General features: G+C 34.9%; 2 protein-coding genes and 1 pseudogene across 2 annotated transcripts; all 3 read right to left on the reverse strand.

Moving 5' to 3' along the window:
* Window positions 1-2,770: 2,770 nt before the first annotated feature.
* On the reverse strand, window positions 2,771-6,384 carry LOC148192126 (disease resistance protein RGA2-like; annotated as a pseudogene).
* Window positions 6,385-12,942: 6,558 nt separating this feature from the next.
* Window positions 12,943-13,269, reverse strand: LOC148192127 (uncharacterized). Its single transcript, XM_088100009.1, has one exon. It carries the CDS (start codon window positions 13,267-13,269, stop codon window positions 12,943-12,945), a length of 327 nt encoding a protein of 108 aa, XP_087956135.1.
* A 139-nt stretch (window positions 13,270-13,408) lies between these two features.
* Window positions 13,409-14,422, reverse strand: LOC148192128 (uncharacterized). The gene has a single exon (XM_088100010.1). It carries the CDS (start codon window positions 14,420-14,422, stop codon window positions 13,409-13,411), a length of 1,014 nt encoding a protein of 337 aa, XP_087956136.1.
* Between the last annotated feature and the right edge of the window lie 4,881 nt (window positions 14,423-19,303).

Here is a 19,303-nt window from a genome sequence, read left to right on the forward strand (position 1 = left end):
GTGATGACTATTCTAGCTTGTGATCAATAGCTCCTTTCATGTTAAATTCTTACATGGTGTAAAGCTTTGCATCTGTCTCTAATATATCTAGCTTGTGAACAAAAAATATACTTATTTAATATACTGAGGAGCTAGCCAAATTAGAGGACTGAAAAAGGAGTGAGTTCTTGAATCCATAAATAAAATGGCTATAATCATACTTAAAATCATATCAACTAGCATGTTGTCATTCGGTAAAAGATTACCAACTCAAGTAAACTAAATAATTATGCCCATTATCAGATAATTTTCAAAAGAAAGTTTATCATTAGTTTAACACTTGAAGATTTTCATAAAGATTCAAGTTTTTTTGGTTATTTGACACTATATGTTCTGGTATGTTGAATTTTGGGTACTTGGCAAAAAAATAATGACTTGTTTCCAAGCACAACAAAGTTTATTCCCTTTGCAAAATGGTTCAAATCTGTCAATAAATTTGTGGTTCAACTAAATTTATTTTATTAACCACATGTAATTCCTATTGTGTGTATTTCCATTGTTGAATAATTGTTTTTTGCGAGTCTTGTTCAATGCTAATGTTCTTTTATTACTTTGACATAAATTTTAAAATTTTAAGAAATACATTTGTGGCCACAAGAACCATAGCATCTTTACATGGTTTTAAAACTACAACTACCACCGAAACCATTTATCAAACTGCAAATATCTTCTGCTACTCATAGCACTGTGAATATACAAAACTAACTAACTAACCATTTCTTATTGATGTGCTCTGTTTCTCAAATGATATCTTGTAGCCTAGTAGATTCATCCTTGTAGAATTGCAAACACAAACAATTGAATCCAAACTCAAGCCTACACACCTATTTTGAATCAAATTAACGAGTTTCCACAGATTTTCAAAACAGTATTTTCAAAACCAATTTTTATACATGTTAAATAAATAATTCAAAATAAGACTGCATACATGTTAATTAAACGACCGCATATCTGTCTACCACTTGCACTTTCAAAAGCAACTCAGTAAACAATATTTGATCTTAAACAAATTCAAAAACAAATTTTATACCAATTTGAGGCACATATATACAATGCTATGTGCCTCGTTGGCCTATTTCAAATTTGTGTTTCAGCAAAATCATCCAAATATATCTGATATCACAGAGTCCTACAAAACGAGACCTAGACTTTACCCAATACCTATTGTCCGAAGTCAGTATTTGGCTTTACACAGGTATAAACAGGACAAGCGATCATTTAATGAATCTAGATTAGACAGTAATACTATCTTAAAAAATAACTTAAACTCCACAAAACATTTTGTCCCTGAATGCCAGATTGGCCCAGTAATGTGCTAAAGGCACCTTAATCTTATTTGAGCATATGTGAAGTATAAGCTGCAGCATAATAGCAGAGGAACTTTAGACACAATATTCTGCATTTTTGTACCACTTACACTTTCAAAAGCAATTCAGTAAACAATATTTTTAAACAGATTCAAGATCTAAATTTTGTAACAACTTGAGGCACATACAAACCCTATGTATAGCAGATAAAAAATTGAAATCCCTTTGGAAAGCAGCATCGTTCATTACAAAGAGAACAAAACTCAGAAAAATTAAAAGAATGATGCATGCTAGAGGATTGATCTTATTAGAATCATTGCTAAGCTTATTCATAGCATCACGCAAGCAACCCAGATCAGCAACAGAAGGATTTTGGTAAAAATCTTGAGGTGAAGAATAAAAAGAGAGCTTAAAGAAAGAATACAAAAGATTTTATATATGACATTATATCACCTTGAAATTGCACATAAAAAACTTATTTCCTTTTACTACTTTATCTGGACACAAACTTTAGTTATTAGGGATCAGAACCCATCGGGTCAATTATAATTATAGATAGATAGAGTTTACCCGCCACTCCTCGACCCCACAATAAAAAAATTCAACCTTATCCGTCTCATTATCCTTAGAATATAAATTTAGAAAATATATTGGATCTTTTAAAATCTACACGCATACTCGTAAGTATTAAAAAAATATAATTTATTGATTTTTAAAATAAAATCTAAATAAAATTATAAGAAATTTAAAATATAATACAAATTAAATTAAATATAAAATAAATTTTAATTTTACTTAAATTTAACTTAATAAAATATAAATTAAATTTTAATTTAATTTTTTTATAGATAATGCATGGGTGACATGTATAGATAGTAGATACTACATATCGTTTATAAAAGTATCCATTTAATACTAGCAGCGGATTTTATATATAGATACTAGCGTTAGTGACTAAGCTTAATCCTATATGAATCAGAACTTAGTACAGTGCGTGCCAAATATCAACTATAAATTTGGGGAATACTCAAACATTGTTTATATGTAGGTTTAATCATTCACTAAGTACCTATTTTCGCATGGAATCTCAATTTCGTCCCTTTCTTTCTGAAAATATCAATTGGGTCCCAATTTTATGAAAATTGCAACAAATAGATCCTTTCCGTTAAATTGGCTGGACGGCGTTAAAAAAATTGATGAGTGGATGCTGTGATGACGAACGAACGCTCGTCCACCAGCGAACGAACGCTCGTCCACCAGCGAACGAACGCTCGTCCACCAGCGAACGAACGCTCGTGGACCTCTTACTGCTGGACGACCGTTCGTTCCACACTGGACGACCGTTCGTTCGGTGGTCGACGAGCGTTCGTTCGCTGTGGACGGGCGTTCGTTCGCTGTGGACGAGCGTTCGTTCGCTGGTGAACGAGCGTTCGTTCGCTGGTGGACGAGCGTTCGTTCGTCATCTCAGCATCCACTCATAAATTTTTTTAACGCCGTTTGACACTATTTAACGGAAAGGATCGATTTGTTGCAATTTTCATAAAATTGGGACCCAATTGATATTTTCAGAAAGAAAGGGACGAAATTGAGATTCCATGCGAAAATAGGGACTTAGTGAATGATTAAACCTTATATGTAATATATAGACCGCGAAAAAGGCTACACAAAATTTTCAAAGACAGAGTGACACGTTAGCGGGAGAAGTAAACAAAACACTCTTGAATTCACGACAAAAACGTCGTTTCCCTCCTGAAATATAGTTCCAATTGCGGAATATGCTTTATATATTGCCAATCCTCTCCTGTTTCCCTCTTGCACCGCTTTTTCAGATGAGGACATCCGTCTATCCTTAAATGAGACAAGTTGGTGAGGTGTTGAAGGCTACTCGGCACTGACCTCAACTCCTTACAATACACAATACTTAATTTTTGAAGAGAAGTCATGTCTCCCAGCCAGTCCGGTAATGAACTACATTTGCAACATGATATATCCAAACTTCCTAGGGAAGGGACACCTTGTAAGCCATCTGGTAATGTGCTGCAATAACTGATTGAAACCTTCCGCAGGGCAGTTAGTTGGCTCATATTGCTTGGTAGAGCCACCAGCTCTGGACAATTACCGATTGTCAAATTCTCAAGACAAGCCAAATGTCGCACACCTTCAGACAACGATTTCAATTTCTCACAGTATTGAATGGACAAAGTTCGAAGAGAAGTTAGACCTTCCAGCACGTGTTCTGGAAAATACTCCACATCATACCATTCTGTAATGTATAGTTCCTGTAGTGCACCCAACCTCCTGAATTCGTCGGGTAATACCACCACTCCTTTAATGAATTTAATGCTTAAGGTCTTTAGACAAGCCATATTCTCCCCAACCCCTTCCATGAAAGAAGTCACTGCCTCAATTCCTCTAGCATGAACTGTCTCAACACAAGGAAGACGTGGGACTTTAAAGTTCAACACACCATCAATTCTTAATTGGGAAAGACGAGGGACCATCTCTACTCCTTCATCCCTCAACAACCTCTCCAAATTTGGTAAATTATCAACAATCAGTTCCTCCAACGATGGAAATGCCTTTTCCTCCACGCCGTCATACGTCTCACCATCTATGCACTTCACATTTTTCATTCCACTCACCTCTAGCCTTTTCAAGTGTGGTAGTTTACCAAGTGGGGAAAGCTCCTCACAGTTGTTACTGTTTGAGAGTCTAACATCCACCAAGTCTCTCAAAACTGAACTATTTCTCATCCAACTCCATAACTGCCTTCCCTGATATCCATTCATTTCAAAACTCTTGAGAGTTGAGGGAGGTTCTAGGGCTTCCAGTACTCTCTCCACACTTACATTACTACCTTTTGGATTAGCATTACCATCCCATGACAACTGCAGGATATGCAAGTCCTTCTTACCAATCAAATTTGCTTGTTTAGCATCCCATTCATTGGGGACGTTCTCAAGGCCTCTGATTCTTAGCCTGCCTCCCAGATTTAAGCCATGCAACTCTGCTAAGCCACACCCTGGCTTTGAACCCACCACGAAAATGCTTAGTGTTCTTAGATGCCTTAACTTGCTAATTTTGGGAAGCGTCTCTACTACTGAATTACAATAATCCATCACAATATGTCTTAGATCTTGTAATTGTGTCAAGTTTTTGGGAAGTCCCCTAAGAATGGAATCTTTCAATTTCAAAATTTGCAATTTCGGCATTTGACAAATTAAGTTATTTAAGCTTGCTTTAGAATGACAAGTCAAACTCAAATATCTCAAATGAGTTAAATCCTTGAGTGGGGACAACAAAGAAGAGCTTGTGCATAATGCTCGGAGAGAATGGTTTGATGGCACCGGGGCAACATTACCAAGAACAAAAGAAGTCCGCAAATCAAGAAAAGTTCGCAGGGATTCAACTTTCTTGAAAGCATGCTTCAATCCTCGAAAAGAAACATCAGAAGATAACAAGGTTGAATAGTGAACTCTACTTGACAACGGAGTCAACCTTCCTTCCACAAAAGCCGCACATTCTTCACCCATAATAGACTGGGCAAGATCATGAAATAGATCGTGCATCTTGAAACTTTTGACCATACCAAACTCATCACACTTTGCTTCCTGAAAAAATGATCTACTGTATAATTTATTCCACACTTTATTTCCAACATCCTCCACTTCTATGTTTCTTTCACTTTCAATAAACCCATTAGCCATCCAGAGATGAATCAATTCTTCCTTGTCTATTTCAAAATCTTTGGGGAAAATTGCACAAAAAGAAAAGCATCTCCGCAATGACAACTCCAAATTAGAATAGCTAAGTTTCAAAGCACGCATAATAGAATTTTCCTCATTTGTCTTAGAACTACTTTCCTTTACATATATCCATTGTCTTACCTCACTTTGATTTCGCAAGAGGCTTCCCAGTGTTTTTATGGCAAGCGGCAAACCAATGCAGTTTCTCACGATCTCTTTGCCAATTGCCACGAGCTCTTCCTTTTCTTCTCGGTTTGGTCCAAACGCATGGTATTTGAACAACGACCAACTTTCGTCTCCTGTCAATTCTTTCAAACGGTAAGCAGGATGCGTCTGCATGGTGGAAGCAACTTCCTCGAGTCGAGTAGTGACTAAAATGGTAGCTCCTTTTGCTGCCCTTGCGCACTGCAACTTTCCCTTCAACTGCTCCCATTTCTCTGGGACTTCATTCCACACATCATCAAGAACAAGTAAATACCTCTTCCCATGCAACACTTCTTCAACCTTTTTCCGCATTGCTTCTAAGCTATTGAGATTGGGATTTTGTCCGGTGATGCATTCTATGATGGATTGTAGTATTGTCATGGTGTTGAAATCATCAGAAACACAAACCCAAATTGTCAAGTCAAAATGTTTGCATACCCTGTGATCATTGAAAACCTGCTTGGCTAATGTTGTTTTTCCAAGTCCACCCATACCAACTATGGGAAAGATAGAGAGCTCTTCACTGTTACTAGCGTCTTCCAGAAGAAACTTCACAATTTGCTCTCGATCGTGGTCTCTGCCATAAACTACAGGTTCTGTAATGTCAGAGCTAGTTTGGCGCCAATCATCATCCACTGTTTGCACCTCTGTGACACCGTGTTCTAAATTAAACCTGCTCTTTTCTTCATGAATGTCATGAAATCTTTGGGTGATGTCTTTCATCCTATTGGCAATATTGAAACGAAAGAGAATGTCATTAGGATGGAGACGGGATAGGCATGAAGTATGTCCATCATCAGAGTGCATCTTTGTAAAGTGCATTGAACATTCATCCAAGATATCATCCAGCACATATGCCGCATCCGTGAGTTTCTGCAGCCAATCTTTCACAGCATAACTTGTTATTTGTTTTCTCTCAGCATCTCTGAGAACAGCACGGATTGCAGAGAGATTGCTGGAAAGCATTCGAGTATGTTGGTGAACACCCCAAAACGTTGCAAGTTGGTCTTGGCCAAAAGATTGCAAGTTTTGAATTACAATTCCGAGCAAAACCTCAGCCATTTACAGAAAGGAGGGTTTTTGGGATGATTATGACTGTGGAGAAGGAAGTATTGAGAAGAGTATTTTGTGGTGATCGTAGAAAATTATCAATCTTCATGAACTACGCGTCATTTATTTGAGTTGGCAATAAATATAGAGTGTTGTTTTCTTACAAGGAGTGGTCCCCCGTATGCTTTTGTTGACAAGGAGTGTTCATAGAAGGAGTGAAGTCAAACCAACCTTATAATTGCGTACCAACTTCGCTCTCTTCCTGTCACTGCATTCCACTAACATGTCCACTCACTTTCTCCTTCATTTGCGCTCAAATTTCACAGTTTTGTCCACATCGTGTTTATCACTTATTTCGGCAATATTTTATAAAACAAAAATACAGAATTACGTAGTCGAGACCATAAAGATATTAAAATTAGGGAAATTTGATTTTTCAAATTAATAAATTAGAATATTCATGTACAGGGATACAACCAATTTAAAATATCTTCAACTAACATATCCCTGTCTGAAACTTATCTGTAATAAATAAATAATATGATAAACTTTATTAAATAAATGTTGAACCAAACATACCCTTAATTTGTCACACCACCAATGTTGTTCACATGGCCCAAAAAATGGAATTTTTGTCTAACTCCACGAAATCAGTATGTGGAAGTAACAACAATCTTTGCCATATTGCCCATGGTTTCCGTAGTTGCAATCCAATTTGAAATCCTTGCCTGTACAATCTGTGGTACTCCTCAAATCATACATCAAGAGAATTCTATAAAACAAAATCACAACCAAGAAAATTTCAGCACAAGTAACAGTTTATGATCTATTCACGATATGCTGCACTGGAATGAGTTGTTATAAAGTAAATACACTACCTAACATATTGTCAAACTTGCTTACAGAACTAGAATCCACAGAAGGAGTGCTTTTGATGTAACCACAAATAACGGGAGATGTAGCTGTGAAAGTTGGATTTTCTTGAAAAAAAGCGAGGGATTGTGAAGTGTGCTCATTTTAATCTTCTTCTGTTTGATAAACATTATTGTTTTGAAATTTGAATCTATAGGTTGGAGTAGCAGAAATCAAAGTTGCAATTGAAAAAACTGGTGGCCTTGTTGTCTTGGTCTTTGTTTCAAGTGGGTCTTCATTTCAATCTTTTGTTTATATTCTCATCCACATTAATTTTTTATAAACTTATTGCTCCCCTGTCTCACCATTTCAGTATGAATCATAGTTGATGCCGGGAATTTTTTGTTGGGAGATTTTGAATTGCTATGCTTTTACTTCTTTATTCCTTAGCATAAAATCTATATGTACTGGTGTTTTAGTACCTACTGGTCAAGGGGTTACTTTTTATTTTATTAGAAACTTTTGACATTATTCCAATGTGTTGATCCTAGAGGAACTTGTTGAAATCCCTTAATTATGTGGCTTAATTTGGTGTCTCTATTATGAGCTGTACTAAAGAAGAGAACTATAATTTTTTCTATAATTGTACTAAAGTAGGAATTTATTTGATCATATAGTTGATTATGCAATGAGTCATTACCTGTGGGCATGATCGAAGAACAGTTTGATTTTGGAGAGATTACTGAAAGATTTGGAGTTTTGGACCATAAATCGGATTGAAACCATTACTATCACGCACTAATTCTTCTACTGAGTCTCAAAATACCTAAGCTAGATAACTTAATAGAATACAGATTTCACTTATATGTCAAAGCCTTTGATTCTTAGTGTGCCTCCCAACTTTAAGCTATGCAACTCTCCTAACCCACACCCTGGTTTTGAACCCGCAACGAAAATGCTCAGTGTTCTTAGATGCTTTTGTGCAAAATAATTGAGAACAGAGAGGAAAGGTGGTGACAGATTTAAAGGAGTGATTGACATGCCTGAAGGGCCAAACAATAATAATTAATTTCAAATTTTATGAATATATTGAAGTATTAGAAAAATTAAGTTAATAAAATAATAATATCATTTAATTTTAAATTACTTAAATTGTAAGGTGTTTTAATTAAGTTTTAATTTAAATTGTTTTATTAAGTATTTCAAATATTTTTATTCTTCTCTAAGTATTTCATATTTGATCTTCAATAAGATAAGAAAATTAAAATCTAAGAAAACTTGGTTATTACTTCAGATAACCAAAGATATCTTTCCAATTCTTCCTAATATATTACAAAGATATGCATTGTACAAAGACTAAAAAATTTTACAATTTGATTGTAGGTAATGTTTATTACTTCAGATATTTTTTTATTATAAAAATAGTTAAATTTTACAAAAAAAAAAAGTCAAATTGAAAAACAGTTAAATTTAAAAAAAAATTACCTAAAGGGTTAAATAGATAAAATAATTAAGTTAATTTAAAACAAAAAATACTTATAAAAGTAAATTCGAAACCGATTGCATACAAAGAGAAAATCTTCTTCATATAATAGTATAGATAATTGAATTTTTTTCTTTTTAATAAAAGAGATTTTAAAATATTTGATTTCTTTCAAAGAAAATTTCAAATTTCCTACTTTATAAAATTCCATCTAAAATTCACAACCAAATTATTTGAAAAAAAAATTAACATTTTAATGATTTATTTCAAGTTTAATATGAATATAATTAGAAGAATAAAGTTAATAATCATATGTTTTAATTTTAACTTAATTAAATTTTATTAGGTGTGTTTAATTAAGTTTTAATTAAATAATTTGTTTATTTAATATTTAAAATGTTTTTATTTTCGTCTAACTATTCTATCTTCTATTATTTTGTTCTTATTAAGATAATGTGATTGTTTATTTTATCTTCAATTCATCAAACAATTTTTTCCTTTTTTTTTCTTATTCTTTGATGAAAGTATTTTTTTTCTCCAAGATTTTGTTCACTTATTCCAACTTATTTTGATGGATTTATGGATGTAGATTTGACGACCGAAGATTAGAAACTATCCGAAACTATAGTAAAATGAGATGAGAAGATTTGAGGAGATAAAAAGTAATATTACGAAAGTGAAAAATTACTGTCATTGAGAGTTGGAAAATATGTGTATGTATGTGTTGTAACTTGATCTCATAGTTTGACTTAGAAATGAAATTATACCTAATCCAGTTTGTATACAGGGATAGAACATGATTCACATATTCATGAGTTATTATAGGCTCAAAATCATTAAGAATAGGATTTGAGCAAACTTGTAAGTTGATTTTAACTTCAATATAGAATTGAGATGTTTGTAAATGTACGAGAATGAAATGAATGATATTTAGTATTAGCAATTATATATATCATATGTTAAATTTTTGTTGCAAACCAATTCTTTGATAAAAATACAAAAAGAATTTTTTTATATTTTTATGAGTTTTGTTCTCTAATTGAATTGTAAATTGTGAAAGTTGTCATAAGTTCCTATAAAGAGAATGATACTTATTACTTACCAAGTGTGACCGGTATACTTGTAGTTTTCACATTAACAGACAAAAAGAGAAAACATTTGTTGAAGTAAACAATGAAAATATTAATTGAGCATATTGATAAATTTGATACACTAACACTTTATATATAACCAAGTTACACACCTTATTTCAAAAACATATTCAACCGTCCCTATCCATTATAAAATATTTTATACATGTGATTTTAAAAATTAAATTGCAAGTTCATCATTTATTGAATAAGTACCTTGATAGAGTTGGTGCAGTAGAGAGTTTATGAGAAAAAGAGATAGCTAAAAGAGAGGTAATGCAGAGAATAGAGAAACGATATATTTCTCATTAACGAAAAAACCAATATATGTACAGAGTAGGATAACTGTCATTTAGACAGCTAAAGTTGTTATGTAGTTTTGATTTACATTTTAACATTCCCCTTTAAAGCTAAACTACTCAAGGATCTAACTCCAAGTGATTCTCTCAGCCTTTCAAATCTGTTTTGACGCAAGGCTTCAGTGAAAATGTCTGCGGTTTGATCATCTGTGTTGCAATATACCAGTTCTAGCTTTCCTTTACTGACTTGATCTCTGAGATAATGAAACTTGGTTTCTATGTGTTTGCTTCTGCCATGGGAGATTGGATTCTTGGATAAGTTGATAGCAGATTTATTGTCCACCATTAAGCGTGTTGGTTTGTGATGCTCAATACTCAACTCTTGTAGAATGGCTTCCAACCATTCACACTGGCAAGCAGTTTCGGCAGAAGATATATACTCTGCTTCACAAGACGAGAGCGCTACGACGTTATGTTTCTTCGAACACCACGATATGGAAGCTCCCATTAGTTTAAACACATATCCAAAAGTGCTCTTTCTGTCCACTTGATCGCCACTCCAGTCTGCATCACACCATGCTTCTAAAACATCGTTTGTGCAGTCAACTTTCCTGGGGAAATAAAGGCCATGATCTGTTGTTCCCTTCAAATAGCGTAGAATGTGCTTGGCAGCAGCGAGATGAGACTGTCTAGGGTCGTGCATGAATCTGCTGAGGAGTCCGACTCCGAAATTGATGTCCGGTCTGCTGTTGCATATGTTCCTACTATCTGCTTGAACAATGTTGCATCAACTTTGGTTTCTTCTTGCTGGCAAGAGAGTTTCAAATTTACCATGACAGGAATGGATGTGCAGTTACAGTTCTTCAAGTTAAATATTTCCAAAGTCTCTAAAATGTACTTTCGTTGATGTATGAACATTCCACCTTCTGTCTGCATGAATTCCAGTCCAAGGAAGTAACCCAAGTTGCCAAGATCTGTCATTTCGAATTCATTCTTCATCTTTGCTTTAAATTCTTCAATCTCCTGTGTGGAGCTCCCAGTAACCAATAGGTCGTCTACGTACAAGCATACTACTAGAGTACCTAGCTGCTCAACAAATTTCACGTAAATTCCATATTCAACTGTACATTTTTTAAAACCATACCTGATAAGCAGTGCGCCAATATGCTTGTTCCAGGCTCGTGGTGCTTGACGAAGACCGTATAAGGCTTTGTTTAGTCTGTATACTTTCAACTCTTGTCCCCTTTTGATAAAGCCAGGTGGTTGATTTACGTAAACTTCTTCTTCGAGAGGGCCATTAAGGAACGCAGATTTGACGTCCATCTGGTGAATGGTCCAACCATTGAAGTTGGCTATAGCAACGATGAGCCTTACAGTCTCTAATCTTGCAACAGGGGCATAAACATCAGTGAAATCTATCCCGGGTTTCTGTAAGAAACCTTTTGCGACCAACCTAGCTTTTAACTTTGCAACACTTCCATCCGGTTTGTATTTAGTTTTAAACACCCATTTTACCTCTATGGCTCTTTTGTGCTGAGGCAATTCCACCAGCTTCCATGTCCTATTTTTTTCAATAGCTGATAGTTCTTCCAACATAGCTTCCCTCCATTGTTTAATCTCAATGGCTTGTTCCCACGTGAGTGTTTCTGCACCTGCCAAGAAAGCATAATGAACTATATCACTTGTGTCTGTAATATCATTGTCATTAAACAGTTCATGATCTGCGAGTCTCGTGGAGGGAAATCGCGTTCTCTGTGGTCTTCTGGTTTCAACAACTTCATTAGTACCAGACTGTTTGGTCTCCTCGGTCTTATTCTCCTCCAGCCAGGTAGTCACCACAGCACTAGATTGCTCCATTGGGTTACTCTTTGCATCAGACCATCTAGACGTAGTTGACTCATCTACTATCACATCCCTGCTGATTGCGATTTGTCTCTTCACAGGATCATACAGCCTATATGCACTGGTTGGATGATATCCTACGAGGATGAGAGTTTCCCTTCTGTCGTCCAACTTCTTTCTTCTTTCATCTGGGATGTGCTTATAGCAAATTGAGCCAAAAATCTTCAAGTGTCGCACATCAGGTTTCCTCCCTGACCAAGCCTCTTCTGGCGTGCATGTTGGCAGCGCTTTGGTGGGACTCCTATTCAGCAAGTAGGTAGCCGTCGAGACAGCTTCTCCCCATAGGTAGTTCGGAAGACCTTTCCCTTTGATCATACATCTGGTCATATCCAAAAGCATGTGATTTCTTCTTTCAGCTAATCCGTTGTGCTGGGGTGTGTAAGGCGCTGTAACTTCATGTAGAATCCCTTTGTCAGCACAAAATTTGCTCATTTCTCCAGAGTTGAACTCGCCTCCACCATCAGTTCTGAGAATCCTAACTTGTTGACCCGATTGTCTCTTAGCCATGGAACAAAATTTAACAAAGCATGTGTAAGTTTCTTTCTTTTCTCTTAGCAAATATACCCAAAGCTTTCTGGAAAATTCATCTACGAAGAGTAAAAGGTACTTGTTACCTCCTAGAGATGGCACGTCAAAAGGGCCACACACATCTGCATGTACCACATTCAACAGCTGTCTCGCTCTCTTGGGTGTGTGTCGTTTGAACGATTTTCTGATTTGTTTTCCAGTAGCACAACTCTCACATACTTTGTTTGGTACAACAAATGTAGGGATGCCTCTCACAAGATCTTTATCTTTCAGTTGACATAGGCTTCTAAAATTTAGATGCCCATATCGAAAGTGCCACAACCATTCATTTTCTTCCTTAGCACTTGTTGCAGTCAAACATTGTATCTCTGTTGCATTCAGATTTACTCTAAATGTTCGATTTCACGCAAGGGGAGCTTTGAGTACCATCCGCTGTCTCTCGTCGAATACCTCGATGTGTTTCTGTTGCATTTTCATGGTATAACCCTTTTCGAGAAGTTGGCCGAGACTAAGAAGATTGCTTTTCATTGTGGGTACATATAGAACATTGTGCATGAACACCAATCTTCCATCTTTGTGAGTGATTAACACCTTGCCTGTGCCTTCAGCTTTAATTATGCTATTATCTGCAAAACGTACTGTGCCCTTGACACTTGTGTCTAAATCGAGCAACCATTTTCTATTACCTGTCATGTGATTGGAGCAGCCCGTATCCAAATACCACGACATTTCTTCCTTTGCATGGCTTGTTTCCCCAATGAGTGACACATACTCTGTTTGGTCGACCTTCTTTGTACAATTTTCTGTTACATAGTTCGTATTTTGAACGTATCTCTCTTGTGTTGTTTTCCACCTATCGTAGTTCCTATCAACACAACTCATCAACAAAACTGTGATCTGAGTCTGATTCCAGTTCTTCTTTTGAAAGGTTTGCTTCATCGCTCTTCTCTTTCTTGTTGTTTTCATTGTGCCAACACTCAGATGAGTAATGGCCATATTTACTACACGTAAAGCATTGCACATTTCGTTTGTCAACATTCTTTCTGCCTCCTTTTCCTCTGAACTTTCCTATAGCTTTATAATTTCCTTCTCTGTGTTCGTTGTTGTTATCATCTTTGATTTGTTCAAAAGTATTTGTGAATCTTCCTCCATTTCGGCCTCCACGACCACCACGTGTTCTTCCTCTTCCTCTGCCAGTTCCACGATTCTTGTAAGTTTGATTGCTTCTAGCTTGAAGCGCTTGATTTGTGTTTTGCGTTGCATTCTGTTTTGTTGTTCTTCTCTTAATTAGTCGTTGTTCGTGTGCTTCAAGAGAGTTTTGTAACTCTTCTACCTTCATTTTCTCCAGATCTTTGCTTTCTTCAATGGCCACGACAATATGATCGTACTGAGGCGTTAATGTTCTCAAGATCTTTTCAACTATCTTCTTATCTTTTACTACTTTATCACACGCTCGCATTGCATTAACGATCACCTGAATTCTGCCGATATAATCTTTGATGGTTTCTTGCTCTCCCATGCTCAAGAGTTCATATTGTCTCTGTAGTGATTGAAGTTTTACCTTCTTTACTCTCCCTGAGTTTCCATATCCGTCTTGTAATATGTCCCAGGCTTCTTTGGCTGTTACTGCCTTAGACACCTTTTGAAATATCGTTGCAGAAATACACTGATGCAGAAGCATTCGTGCCTTACAGTCCAGTTTCTTGTTTTCTTTGTAAGTCTTCTTTACTTCTTCCGTGTCACCTTTTGTAGGTTCTTTAAACCCTTTCTTGACAATTTCATCAACTTCTTGAAAGCCCAAGATAGCATCCATCTTTACGCACCAATCATTGTAATTCTTCCCGTCGAACACTAGCAAGCTACTCTGGATCATTCCTGCCATCGCCTTTCAGCGTGAATCCTTCTTCACTAAACAATTCCTTTGTTTGTTTGACACTTCACCGGGTTCAACAACCTGTAGCTCTGAATACCACTGATAGAGTTGGTGCAGTAGAGAGTTTATGAGAAAAAGAGATAGCTAAAAGAGAGGTAATGCAGAGAATAGAGAAACGATATATTTCTCATTAACGAAAAAACTAATATATGTACAGAGTAGGATAACTGTCATTTAGACATTTAAAGTTGTTATGTAGTTTTGATTTACATTTTAACATACCTTACACTAAAATCAAATTAAAAAAAATACAATCATCAATTCTCTGTCTCACTCAATATTAGATTTCACTTTGTAAGGTCACCATAGTTGCTAAAATACAATTGAAAGGTCATAAAACTTATTTTATTTTATTGAACATGTAAAAGAGACTTGGATATCCAACCATAAAATAAAAAGTAACCAAAAGAAATCAAATTCTAATAAACTGAAAATGAAAGGAAAAAAAACATCATCTAGTTGACACTTCTTTTTAGAAATACGGAAAAATAGTTTTAAAGAATGTAAAAACAAAAAATTAGAAAAATGACCATTTTAAAATTAAACATAACATAAAATTTTAATATTTACCATCCTAAAACTATTTCTTCCAAAAAAAAAAAACTAGTACTTACAGTTTTGACATACCTTTCTTTCATGTTAGTCGGCATTTAGAATTTCATCGCCACCATTAAATCAACCCCCACTAAATGAATACCCTAATTTCTTTATAAAAAAATAGTGATAGAATTAATTTCTAACATATTTAGCAAATAAAAAATTCAAATATAACATTATCATTAGGTTATCAGTTAGTCACAGGAGAAAAACATAAGCATAGGTGAGAGAAAAAGAAAATCCAATTAGATAAGATAGAATATGAAAATTGATTGTGAATTACGACCTAACCAAGAGAGCCAATCAACCATAAAACTCTTCACCAATTAAATACTCAGTGGCCACTGTCGTGACCAAACTCCATCCATTATTGAACTTTCCGGTCCCAACTATTAAACATTATATATCACTTTAAGACAATTTGATACACACAAAAAATGCTTTACTATATGAAATCAAATCAAATAATAAAGTAATAATAATTTTTTTGTTAATCAATATGTTAATCTTTTAGGCAATGCTAATTTGATTCCTAAATCATCCTATTTTCTTCACGGGTTAATATTTTTTGGGTTAAATATGTTTTTAATCCCTCAACTATTAAGCGATTTTATTTTTCGTCCCTCTTTCAAACTTTGGTCATTTTAATCATTCTTCTTAAAAAATCTATAATTTTTCGTCCTCCACATCATTTTTTTTACATTAAGTCAATTTTCCCCCAGCTTTTCTCATTCCCTCTCCTCCGTCTCCTTTCTTGGATCTTCATGTCGAGCTTCTCTCCCTCCATCTTCTACTCTTCTTGCTCATCAAACCCCTGTCGACGTCGCAGCCGCACACCTACACTCCTTGTCAACCACCACACATACGTCGCAGCCGCATCACCCATTCTGGCTCCACTTCAGCATAAAACCTAAAATGTACCTAAAGTGTATTGCTAAAGAACCTAAAATGCTAATGTATACTGCCACCATGTTCCAGTTGGAAACAGGGCAAATACTGCACCTTTACCTCTTTTGCCTTCTTAACAGGGATTGAAACTGGGCTATCAGTGCTTTCATCCTTCTTCCTCTTACGTCCTTCCCCATCTCTGTCCTTCTTGACCTTCTCATCCTCAGGTTCCGGTGCAGCAGCCATACCAGTAATCACATTATCCCCACCGGTTAACAGTCCTAACTGTTGTCGCCACAAGAGGTTAATGGCGTGCAATTCAGATTCCTTCATTCGATAAGAGACAAAATCGATTTGGAAGGAAAAGTTTGAGAAGATACTGTGGAAATTGGCGACGAAGAATAATAGAATGACGAGGAGGAAAGCGAGGATTGCGACAATATACTTCTTCTGGTATATGAAATTCTGGTAGAAGAACGCGGAGAGGGATCTTCGATGTGGAAGATGGCGGCCGGGGATGGGGACGGAGGTTTGCGGTGGTTCTGGTCAATGAGGTTGCAGTGGTGGATGAGAAAGAAGATGCAAGGAAAGAGATGGACGAAGAGGGAGGGAGAGAAGCATATGGACTCAGCATAAGCAAAAGTAAAAATGACGTGGCACACCACCGTTAGCCACCTAAGCTGATTTTTAACGCCGTTAGTTTTGGAGGACGAAAAATTATAGTTTCCTTAAGGAGAAGGATCAAAGTGTACCAAAGTTTGAAAGAGAGACGTAAAATAAAATCGCTTGATAGTTGAGGGACTAAAAACATATTTAACCCATATTTTTTTAACTTATTATCACCATCAATATTTTTAGGGTTTTGCACATTATTTAGGTTTATATTTCTTTTGTTTTTGTTCACTAGTGCAGAAAGGACTTTAGACGTCTGTTATTTTGGGCTTTTAACGTCTGATCTCTGTTCGACGTCTATATGGGTGACGTTAATGAGACGTCGGACCCTTTATGTCAAACATCTCTATAGACGTCAGACCTATATAGGTTAGATGTCTATATAGACGTCCGATTCATACAGGTCAGACGTCTTTGAGGTTGCTCCTGACTCATGGTGATTCGAGTTTACAACTTTACATTTTAGTTGAAGAGAATGTATTGTACATTTTTTTTTATTGAATGGTTTTAAAAACGTAGTGAAGGGAATTGGAGGAGTGCAAAACGCAAGAAATCGCCGCCAAAGAACGTCGCCCAAGGACAGGAGAACAATTGCACCAAAACCCAACAAAAACACATTTTAATTGGTTCAAGTTAAAGATAATGCATCAAAGAGTGATGTAATCGGAGTAAAATTAATTTAAAACGGTGCAAAAGTGAGAAAACGAACCTGAAAAGCATAACCCGTAGAGAGAAAACACGACGAAGATGATGAACAATGAGTGCTCGTAACGATTGTCTCGCGTTCGCGGTGTTTTAATGCCGACATTTAGACGTCGGTTCGCCCAATAACAGACGTCTAAAGTGCTTTAGAAGTCAGAATGACGGGATCAGATGTCTAAATGGAGTCAAAAAGTGATTTTTTAAATTTCTGGGTTGTGTATTTAGACATCGGTTCCCCAATAACAGACGTCTAAAGTGCTTTAGAAGTCGGAGTGGTGGGATCAGACGTCTAATGGAGTCAAAAAGTGACTTTTTATATTTTTGGGCTGCGCATTTAGACGTCGGTTCCCCCAATAACAGACTTCTAAAGTGGTTTAGAAGTCGGAGTGGCGAGATCAGATGCCTCAATGGAGTCAAAAAGTGACTTTTTAAATTATTAAGCTGCGCATTTAGACGTCGATTTCCTGAATAACAGACATCTAAAGTGCTTTAGAAGTCGGAGTGGCGGACGTCTAAATGGAGTCAAAAAGTGACTTTTTAAATTTCTGGGTTGTGTATTTAGACATCAGTTCCCCCAATAACAGACGTCTAAAGTGCTTTAGAAGTCGGTTCCCTCCATAACAGACGTCTAAATAGAATAATTTTTTTTTAACTTTTTCGTTTAGTTTTGGCGTCTATTCGGGAGAGCCGACGTATATGAGTATTTAGATGTTGGGTACCGACGTCTAAATAGTTGTTTTAGTTACGAAAAATGTCACCAGTCATTTTTTATGTTGGGTATTTGAGAATCAGACATTTATAGGATGACGTTAAAGGTCTTTTTACACTATTGTTATTACATGTTTTTATTTAACTTTTCCAAATCGTTTACACTGTATATTTTACAGTATTCCGGAAAATGTTTTACAAACTTTTATTCGTTTTAAAGATCCTATTTTTATATCCTACCAATTTTTTAATATTTTTTAAAATTCTCATATTTTCTGTTGTCTTTGAATTGTAAAACTAACCAAGAAATATTATTTCAATCTTAAAACTTTTACTCATGTTTTATAAGTTTTAGCTTTATAATTACTCTACCTTATGCAAATTATTTATATTTTAATATTTTTATTATTTTAAATAATCACCATATTTTCATTTCGTATTCATTTTGAAGTGTACAATAATTTATAAAATATTTTATAATATGCAAAGGTTTTACAAATTTAAAAAAGTATTTTATTTAAAATTTAAGTTCTTACAAAAGATAATCTTAATTCTTTATCTCTTGAGTATGTTTAAACTTTAAAGAAACTAACTAATTTTTCTATTTGTTAATCTATTTATCTAATATATTATTTTTGTAAAATATTAGACTATAACAAAAATAATATAAGATAAAAAAAATTGAGGATTATTCTTAGAAAAAAAAATGGTGTCCACTTGTAGGTAAGGTAAGATAAAATAATATGCATTTATCTCTAAATATATAACAACTTTTTAGGTTGCTTGAAAGCACTGAAAAATCTATAAATCTTATAAAACTGATACTTTTAAAACATCAGATAGAATAAAACAACTAAAATGATTTTTGTAAGAGTTGGTGTGTATTTTTCTTATTTTTCTTTTCCTATATATTATATTTATAAGTAGAAGAGGATATATATATATATATATATATATATATATATATATATATATATATATATATATATATATATAATTATGATCTAAGATTAATAAATAATAAATATAATTAAAACAAAATAAATACTAATTATGTAATTTTTATCACAGTTTAAACAAAGTGAATTATTGTTATATTTTGAACTAAATTTTGATTTCTTCACTTAGACATCCATTAAGTTGTCTTAGTTATTGAGATATAATATGTTTTACAAGTGTCATTTATTACTCACTTAGTTGCTTAAGTGACCATGTCTTTACAAAACAACAATTATATGTTTTGAGTGAGGTGAGAAAACAAAA

The sequence above is a fragment of the Vigna umbellata genome, chromosome 10, assembly GCF_029865625.1.
Source record: "Vigna umbellata cultivar VRB3 chromosome 10, Vumbellata_1.0, whole genome shotgun sequence".
NCBI classification, from domain to species: domain Eukaryota; kingdom Viridiplantae; phylum Streptophyta; class Magnoliopsida; order Fabales; family Fabaceae; genus Vigna; species Vigna umbellata.

Bases quoted from the DNA above. Each gene is read 5' to 3' on its own strand.
- LOC148192127 (XM_088100009.1), bottom strand. From the start codon at position 13,269: ATGTCGTGGTATTTGGATACGGGCTGCTCCAATCACATGACAGGTAAT.
- LOC148192128 (XM_088100010.1), bottom strand. From the start codon at position 14,422: ATGGCAGGAATGATCCAGAGTAGCTTGCTAGTGTTCGACGGGAAGAAT.